General features: G+C 52.7%; 1 protein-coding gene across 1 annotated transcript; it reads right to left on the minus strand.

Moving 5' to 3' along the window:
• Positions 1-5,925: 5,925 nt before the first annotated feature.
• On the minus strand, positions 5,926-9,574 carry SLAMF8 (SLAM family member 8). Its single transcript, XM_081825353.1, has 3 exons — positions 7,744-9,574; positions 7,558-7,662; positions 5,926-6,694 (listed from the first exon to the last, which is right to left on the minus strand). The coding sequence occupies exons 1-3, from the start codon at positions 8,123-8,125 to the stop codon at positions 6,630-6,632; spliced, it is 552 nt and encodes a 183-aa protein (XP_081681479.1). The 5' UTR covers positions 8,126-9,574; the 3' UTR covers positions 5,926-6,629.
• Between the last annotated feature and the right edge of the window lie 25 nt (positions 9,575-9,599).

Raw genomic sequence — 9,599 nt, forward strand, 5'->3', positions numbered from 1 at the left:
TATTTTGGCCACACACTTCCAATGTGTTGTTGGTGGGAGGGGGTATTCAATCTGACCCTTCCAGGAGCTCCCAGGCTCCCCGGGGACACCATTAACCCCATTTGGAAAAATTAAAGAATAACGCTCACGACAGTTGATTCAGCTTCTTGCAAGGCTGGGACAGTGGGTGCTCTGAGGTCACTTGAGGGAAAGGTCCTGGGGCTGGCTTCAGAGCTTGGACTGGAGAACAAGATGGATACAGGGCTATATTCTCCCTAGGAGGTATGGGAAGGGCCTGGAAAAAGAGGCGGAGAGCATGACTGTGTCAGGTTCAGGGGATAGCCTACTACCTGGGATGGAAGGTGTGGGTCGGGTTGCCGAGCTATTTCCATCATAAGGCCCTCGCAGGGGAGAGGGGAGGCGAGGTACACGTGTCAGCTGGGATGCTGGCCAGAGAGGGGTAGGGGTGCCTGTGAGGGGGGTGTTCCCTCCTCCATCCTGCAGGCTGAGGAACCTCATTTCTTTTGCTGAAAACTGTCCAGTGAGGCCTCATCCCTCCAGGACTCCAGCTTCCTCTCCACCTTCCCCTGCCTCCCGACCCGGGCAGGACAGGAGCATTCCTCTTCTCGGTGGTGTGGGGGACCAGGAAGGAGGCGCTGATCTCATGGCATTATCGAGGCTATGCTGGTCCCTGAGGCAGAGACAACTTGGTGATGGGATGTTTGCGTGTCCTTCAAACTGGGTGGTTGGACAACCTCACAGGAGGCTGTGTGTGCGGGGTTAGGATGTCCACCAGGGTCAGTGGTGGCCAGATGGCCACGGCTCCAAGGGATGGACCATAGCAGACCGCCAGTACCCTCCTCTGCCCACGAGCAACCCCCCAAGGCCCTGACTCATGTACCCCTGACTGTCTGCCGGCCCTCCCCTCCCTTAGGCAACTCACTGACCCCTCAAGAGGAAACGGGACATTTCCAGCCCGGAGTCGCTGTGTAGCCAGATATTCCCTGCTTCACCCCGACTCCAGCTTGTGGCTGCCCCCTCCCTACCATGGCCAAGGCACACCAGACTCTCCTTCCACCAGCCAGCCTGACCCTGAGGCAAGTCCTCTTGATGTCCTCAGCACCTCATGGCCTTGAACTGGCTGGTGCGACTTAGCCCGTGCTGGACGGTTGCGGTGTCTGAGCATGACGCTGTCCCTTCGCGTGGAAAGGCTCTCCGGAGCAGCACTGGGGGCTCCACCTGGGCGATCCAGGCAGGACTCAGGATGCCGCAGCCGTGGGGAGGGTGTCCTCCCTGACCCTCCCCATAGCCGAGCTATCCAGGTCTCTGTCTCCATGTCCCTGGGGCCACTGCCCAAGCTCAGCTTTCTGCTGTCCTGTTCCAGACGTTCTCCGTGAGGCTGCCCGAGTGAGCTTTTAAACATGCAAGTCTGGTCCTGTCGTTTCCCTTCTTACAACTCTGCAGTGGCCTCCTTTTACGTTAGAATTAAATTTTCAATCTTACCGTGTCCTACCAGACCCCACATGGGCTGACCTCTGCCCTTGCCTCCTCCCAGCGAGCTCCTTCTGGTCACCCTCCGGCCGCGGGGGACCTTCCTGCAGACCCTCCTCTAAGCCAGGAGCTTTCCAGAGGGGCTCTCAGGCGGCCCGGTCCTCAGCGCGCCAGGCCTCCCCACTCTGCTCGGCGACTCCTGTCCCCGCGGGCCTCCGCCTAGGCCCTTGCTCAGAGACACCCCGTGTGTTGCCCTGCGCCAGCACCACTTTTCCCCCTCGTCATTCTTGCTTGCAGTTTTCCCTTCTTCTCCTCCGTAGAGCTTAACACAGTTTTAATTAAAAGTTGTGTGTATTTGGCTTTTTTAAAGGTTTTATTTATTGGGGCGCCTGGGAAGCTCAGTCGGTTGAGCGGTTGAGCGTCTGCCATCGGCTCAGGTCACGATCCCGGGGTCCTGGTCGAGCCTCTCTGCTCAGCGGGGGGAGTCTGCTTCTCCCTCTGCCCCTCCCCACTACTCGTGTCCTCTCTCGCACGCTCTGTTCTCTCTCTGTGAGACACAGAGAGAGGAGAGAGCATGAGCTCCATGTCTGAGCTCCGCACTGACCGCCAAAGCCCCCCTCTTAGCTACCCTCAGACGTATGGGTGCACATACAGGCACTTTGGTCCATCTTTGGGAGGACGAACGCGGCAAAGGGGCTTGTACAAGTCCCAGATTCCCGTTTGGACAGGGGATTCCAGGATTCTGGATTCCCGGAGCGTGTTCTAGAAGGGCAAGAGTGAGCTCCAGGTGGCCACAGCCTTGGCCCATCGCCTGTGGAGGAGAGTCCCAGCAGGCCCTGTGGTACAGACCCAGGGCAGCGGCCGTCTTGCCTTGGTGGAAGGGGGATACTCTCTGTGCTCACGGCCTCTGGGAATAACTGGACAGAGAATGGACCGACAGACATCCTGCTCTATCTGTCCTCATCACACACAACCCCCAGAAGACTCTCCAGTGACTGCTCCCCGGAGTTGGCTGAGGCTCTAGCTGGTAACTCTGGCCTTCGGTGTTCGACTCCCTCCTGCGTGAGTCATAGGTGAGCGCTCTATGTCTCCTCCCGACTGCCGTCCCTTTTCTGTTCCACCTGGAGGGGAGCCTAAGGACAACCTGCCAGCCTGGGAACACAGTGACCCCAAACCCTGATGCTGCTCTGGGACACCTGTCCCAAGAATCTACCGGCCATACCTTCTTCCATCCCTGCCCACTGAAGCTTTGCTCCCAGCCAGAGTCTCTGTCCCTTTCTCCACTTCCTTTGGGGACCTGACTGGCCCTCCTTGGCGACACAGTTCTCACAGGCCAGAAGAAGCCTTTGAGACACACTGGGGGCCGTATTATGGTTGTTGACACGTTGCTTCCCCACTAGGCTGTGAACTCTTTGAGGGCAGGGGTGCGGATGCCACGATTCAGACTTCCCTGCATCCCGGTCGGGCCTGGTGCACTGGGGGATCAGCAGGTGAGCAGTCAGTGCTTCCTGAATGAACAAAGAAATGCATTTCCTTCCTCACGGATTCCCGTTCAAACTGCTTTTTTATCCTTTATTTTGTTAAACCAATACTCCTTCTGACAAGATGTAACTCTTCTCCATCCCCTAGAGGGAGGATCCTTGACCCCAGTTAGGCTGATCAAGCTCTATCTGTTTGTTGGGAATTTTAATCTTCAGGGAGCCACATGGGAACAGAAACAGAACAGATTTATTCCATGGTGGCCCTGAGGAGGTTGTCCCAAGACCTGCATCCCCAGGGCCTCCTGGCTTTGTCCCTTCTGAGGCCCAGTTCATCAGTGTTTTCTTTGGTTCTCAGAGTGCTATAGACTGAATGTTTTTGTCCCCTGCCCCCCAAATTAATAGACTGAAACCTAATTCCCAAAGTGAGGGCATTTGGAGGTGGCGCCTTTGAGGAGATGAGGTCCTGAGGGTGGAGCCTCGTGAGTGGGAGGAGTGCCCTTAGAGAAGAGACCCCAGAGAGCTCGCTCACCCTCCTGCCGCCCCGTGAGGACACAGCGGGAAGCTGGCCGTCCATCCATGAACCAAGAAGCCGGCTCTCACCAGACTCCAAATCTGCTGGCGCCTTGATCTGGGACTTCCCAGCCTCCAGAACCATGAGAGATCAACTTCTGTTGTTTAGAAGCCACCCGGACTACAGTATTTTTTTACACCTGCCTGACCTGACGAAGACACTGAGCTACCTACAACTTTCTAAACATTTCCTTCTTTTGCTTTAGTTAAAACCAGAGGTGGTTTCTGTTCTTTGCATCCAAAGAACTCTGATTCCAGGGTTTTCACATTATTCTTAGATATTCGGAAGAACAGGATTGTTTAAACGGCCAAATGTATGATATTGACTTATTTGGCTCAAGTCCTGTTGTTTTGTGCTTCCCTAGCAGTGGTATTACTCTTTTCTGCCGATCTCTCCTTCTTTTCAGCTCTGATGCATCCCTGAGCCGCACACTGAGGAAAGGGCAGAGGAAAGGAGGCTGAAGAAGTCTCGTTTGCAGGAAGCTGGCGTGTTTCTGACACACGAGTCGACTCCTTTCATTGGCCTCTTTTATTCCACGGTCCACTCATTCTTTCCGTCCTTACTTTATAATTCGTTTGTGATGTGGGGAGGATCTTACGGGTCGTCTAGGGCAGGAATGGCTAATAGGTTTTGTCTTGGCTCCCAACCTCAATTAATCGGCCCGAGTCACTTGAGCGTCATGCTGCCTGCGGACTCAGTGGGTCATCATTATTTCTCCGTGCCCGACACGGTCCCGGAGGGCAGAAGTCTGTGTACGTGTACTGCATATTTGTCATTCCTGATCTAATGCAACTTCCCACCTAATAGGAAAAGTCTCTAGTCTGTAATACCGCTCTGAGATGGTTTCAGCTTAAGCACATTCACTGAAACAGCTCACCTCATGTCGGGCTTCCTCTGTTTGTCAGAAAGTTCTCCCTGGTGGAATGGTGCAGGGGACGGGACTGGACGGATGAGATAAACCTCCAGCTAATTCTGCCTCTGCCATGGACCAGTTATGTAATTCTAAGGAGTAACAATCTCTTTGGGCCTCGGCTTTCCACCTGAGAAATGAAAAACTTGAACTGAGAATCCACAAGATTTCCTTCCAGCTTTAAGATCCTATTACTCATGTGAGTCATTGTCTGCCTCTCAGGGCCATACTCCAGTGGCCTCAGTTACACAATCTGGCTACGTGACAGCCCTTCAAACAACGGGGGACCTTCCGAGTCTTTTGTTCTAGGCTTAATATGACCAGTTTCTTTAATCATTTTTCGTATGATAAGGTCTCTAGACTTTTTGCCGTGTGGGTTATTCTCTTCTTGACACTTGAGTTTTCGTGCTGCATGCAGAAAAGATGTGGGGAGCCATGGAGTCAAATCTGGAAGGAGATGGTGCTTGCCCTGAAGACCAGCAACTAACCAAGTGCTGAATAACCAAACACATGTCACTTCTTAACAAAAATGGAAGATTTTCCCATTTTTTAAAAAGATTATTTGAGAGAGAGAGAGAACGCGTGCATGAGCGCAAGCAGAGGGCAGGGGCAGAGGGAGAAGCAGACTCCCCGCTGAGCAGGGAACCTGATGCGGGGCTCGATCCCAGGACCCTGGGATCATGACCTGGGCTGAAGGCAGATGCTTAATCAACTGAGCCACCCAGGTGCCCTGCAAAAAAAAATTTTTTTTTTTTAAACAAGGCACTGGGTATTGCTATCCCTACTGATGAAAATAAATATGTCTGTCTCAGCCTTGCCTTTTGCTATGCCCCCTGTCCATTCTCTCTGACATCATGTCCCCTGACCCCGACGTCCTATCAGCTCTTGCTTTGCCCAGAGGACAGGTACAAAGGCTCAAGGAAAATTTAATGAAAACAGAGAAAAGCGAAAACAGAGGGACAGGGTTCTGGTCTATGTTATGTGCCAACTGGAAATAATGGTGTAAAAGTAGTCATGGGAAGAATCTGACTCCCAAACATACAGGGGCGCTCCTGGCTACCCTAACCCCAGGCACATGTGTTCTGAAGACCACAAGGTCCCACGTGTTGTGGCCCAAGGCCACCACTCGGATCCTCCCCATTCCATTCTCCCCCACCACACTCCCTCTGTTTTGACCCAGCCAGCCATGAACTCAGATGACCTGACAGTCCTTCACGCTGGAAAGAGAATCCCCTGTCCCCCATCTCTCACCTTCATCTATTTCTAGATCTTTTCTTATGATAACGCCTCGGACATCAGGAAACATCAGGGTCTCAAACTACAGGGGCTGGGCTGGGGCCAGAGCTGGAAGTGGGTGATTCAGAGTTTCTCTGTTAGTTAAAATGTCTAATGTCTTTTACATTCTGGGACCCAGACTGGAGGCAATCCTTTGGTGCCAGTTAGCTGATATTTGCATTGGTCTGCTAGGGCTGCCATAACAAGACACCAGAGAATGAGTGGCTTAAACAAGAGAAATTTATTTTCTCATAGTCTTGGATGCTAAAAGCACAAGACCAAGGTGTCAGCAGGTTTAGTTTCTTCTGAGGCCTCTCTCCTTGGCTTGTAGATGACTTCTTTCTCTCTGTGTCCTTCCATGACCTTTTCTCTGTGGGTGAATCCCTGGTGTCTCTCCCTCTTTTATAAGGACACGAGTCATATGGGATTAGGGCCCATCCCAATGACCTCATGTAATTTTAATTTTCTCTTTGAAGTCCTTTTTCCAAATACAGTCATATTCTGAGATATTGGGGGTTAGGACTTCAACCAATGGACTTGGAGGAGACAGATTCTGTCTACAACAATACTTCATGAGCAGTGGTGGGGGGTGGTGGGGTTGGTGAATGCCCTGGACCATCAAAGTCCCTGTGGGTCCTGGAGAACTTCCAGCATCTTTGAGGGGATGGTCTGTTATCTTGCCCCAAGCAGAGCCAGGAGCGGGGGAGGGGGGATGTGGAAGACTGTGCTAGTGTTTTCTGTCTGGCGGCTCCCAGCACAACAGCTGTCTAGGCTGCTCCTGGAGGTGGGACAGGAGTCTCATGGGAAGTACGGGGGCCGTGGTGGCTTCCAGACACCAACTATGCTCCAGAGCATCATGTGCTTGGGCAGTGGGCTTCCTGATGGTCCAGGCAGCAGTTTATATCCTCCTCCATGGCACACCCTACACAAGGGGGTTCTCTGTCTCAGGAGCCACTCTGTCAATACAGATGTCCTTCTGCTTTTTCCCTGGCAAAGAGATCAGAAAGGTTACTCCTCTGATGTTTGGAATCTGAGCATCCTTGGCTAGACCTGAAGCCATCCCAGAAAGCCTGGGGTGGACATCCCCACAAAGCCCAGGTCTGTGGGGTGTTTCTATCAGGGGCAGGGCATCCTGGCATCGAAGCAGGGGCTGAGCTAGAGGGATGGCCCAGAATCCAGCCACACCTCTGAGTTTCTCCTGCTCTCTCCTCCTTGAGAAGGAGGCCTTATCAGCCCCTAGCGAGAAAGGTGCTTCCCTCAGAGAGCATTTCCTAGGAATGCTAGGCAAGAAGGGGTTGGGATTCATCTAGACTTCCACTCGGCAAACCTTTATCCATACCAGTGCTGTTCCAGGAACCCTTGCTAGATGCCCAGCGGTAAGGCAGTCTTTGCCTTTAAGGGGCCGAGAATTCAGTGGGAGAGTAGGTGCAGTGAGCGCTGTGACTAGGAGAAGCAATGGAGATTAAAGGAAGTACACCCACCCTACCCAGGCCAGGGGAGGAGATCAGCAAGGCTTCCTGGAGCAGGTGCACCTGGGAGATTGTGGAGGAGATAGTCACATGAAGAAGGGGGACTGGGTGGGAAACCAAGGGAAGTGTGGTCCAGATAGGGAGAGTGGCCCACGTGCAAAGGCCTGAAGAGTTATGTAAGACAAGAGTTCGTTTGAAGAACTGCAAATGAAGCTTCACATGGTTCAGTCTGATCGGAGACCAGAGTATGAGTCAGGAGATGAGATGGCAGAGGTAAGGAGGGCAGACCATCGGGGCCTAAAAGAGAGGAGGTCCAACCCTGCTCTCCTCCGCAGGAGACCCCCCTCCTCCACACACCTGTGACACCTGCAGGACTCCTACCTGAGCAGTAGTAGTGCCAGGCAGAGAGGAGAGCAGCCAGGGTCAGGAGCAGGGAGATGGGGACCACCACCAGCAGCACATCTTTGTAGGAGGACTTTCCTGGGGCTGGACATGCAGGCGGCAGAGTCAGAGGGGGGTTTGATGCTTAACAATCCCTCAACCACTGACCCCTGGCCCTTGGCATACCTGCCTTGCGATGGCAGCTCTCCCAAGGGGTGACGGTGGCCAAGTCCCAGCTGACGGGATTAGAGACAATGCAGGAATACGCCACACTCTTGTCTCCTGGTCCCAGTGAAACCCTCAGCACCTGTCCATCCGTGAACAGGCCGCTTGGTTCAATACCAAAGTCAATGGTCCCCTCCCGTCGCCAGCTATAGGTTATGTCACTGATGTTGGGGGCCCGACAGGACAGGAGCACCTGGCAGGTCTTGGGTGGCTCAGCGTCCCCTGATACAGCGATGAATACTTGTACCACGGGTCTGGGCACTGCATCTAGGCAAGAACAGTAGAGCGGGCATGGGTTATAGTGGTGCTGGGCAGGGCATACCGTGCCAGCCCTGGGATCCATGCAGGGTTAGAGGTCACCTCTGACCAGCCCACTCTTGCTCCAGAACCTAGTCTGGTTTCCCATTGCCCACAGGACAGAAGCTGAATTCCTTAGTCTGGTATTCAAAATCCTTCATGAAATAGTTGGTGTCAACCTCTGTAGTTGTAACCTCCTGCTGGTCTTACTCACCTACCCTCATTAATTTCCGGTTCTCCCAAGCATGTCATGCTTTTCCACATCCTGCATGCTTTCGTATGGCCCAGCTGTGCATGTCTGCCTTTCTCTTCTCTTCCTCCTGGGGAACTCCTACCAACCCTTCAAGACCCAGTTTGAGCACATTGCTTACTGTTCTGATTATGAAGCCTTCCCTGATACTGTAGGCTCTGAAGACTCGTCCTGTCTGTCCTTTGTCATAGCACTGTCCTCATGACATATCAGTCAGACAGGGGATAGGCACCTATTAAATCAGGCAAGAAAACCAACACATTCTGGACTATTAGAGTTTATAGTTTGGTGAAGACAGGTACTGACAAGTGACTGAATAATTAAGGAAATAATGACAAGGGTCCAAGCTCCCGTGGAGACCAGGGGGTGGGGGTTCTGTTATCTTCATAACCTAGCTCTCTAGGTGCTCAGCCACTTGGACCGGTGAACACAGTGGAGTCCCGGCATCCCAGGCCGTGGCTCTCCTTTCTTGTAGAGGTGGATGAGTCAATCCCGAGTCTCTGTGGCAATGGGGACCAGCAGGAGAGCATTCTGGTGACAACGGGAGGGCTCTGTCTCTGACAGCATTCCAGAGTCAAGCAGACTAAAACCTCATTAATGCCAGCTCAGTCTGGTGGGATTTGTGGTATGGAAAAGGAAAGACTTGCTGGTCACACTAATAGTATAAACAAAGACTACCGTGTGTGGATGTGGGGCGGATATTTACGCTACTTAAGAGGACAAGCTGCTTTCAAACACTATCAGGCACAGTAGAAACACCCATTGACATTTCTAGTAACTGATCTGCTAATTCAAATCATTCTCATCTATTGTCAAAGCAGAGCTCCCAAGGACGGCTGCTTGGCAGCGTTGTGCAATTAGTTCTAATCATGCTATGTATTTGGAAGCAATAAAACAGCAATTTCCTTAAAATCTGTAATTCAGATGCTGAGAACAAGGCATTTTAGAGCTTAGTGGTGTGGGTGCTGCGTGCATTATCACTTTCAATGTCCTCATTTCACATGTGCAGCAGCTGAGACTCAGAATAGGAAGAGGCTCCAGGGCTGCCTGTATGGTTGTGTAGGTTATTCACTGTGCAAGGGCCCTGGGCTAAGGGGACAACCAGTGAGGGTAGGGCTGCTGAAATCCAGCCAGCACTCTGCCTGCCAAGCTGTGCAACTCGGTTCAGGGCTGCGTGCATCCAGGACACACGGCTAATGGTGCACTGGAGCCCCGAATGGCTCACAGACTGGCTGTCCCTGGGTTGGTGGTGGTGGTGGGAGGTCCCCTC

The sequence above is a fragment of the Leptonychotes weddellii genome, chromosome 6 (genome assembly GCF_054177405.1).
Source record: "Leptonychotes weddellii isolate Sample4059 chromosome 6, ASM5417740v2, whole genome shotgun sequence".
In the NCBI taxonomy this organism is placed as follows: domain Eukaryota; kingdom Metazoa; phylum Chordata; class Mammalia; order Carnivora; family Phocidae; genus Leptonychotes; species Leptonychotes weddellii.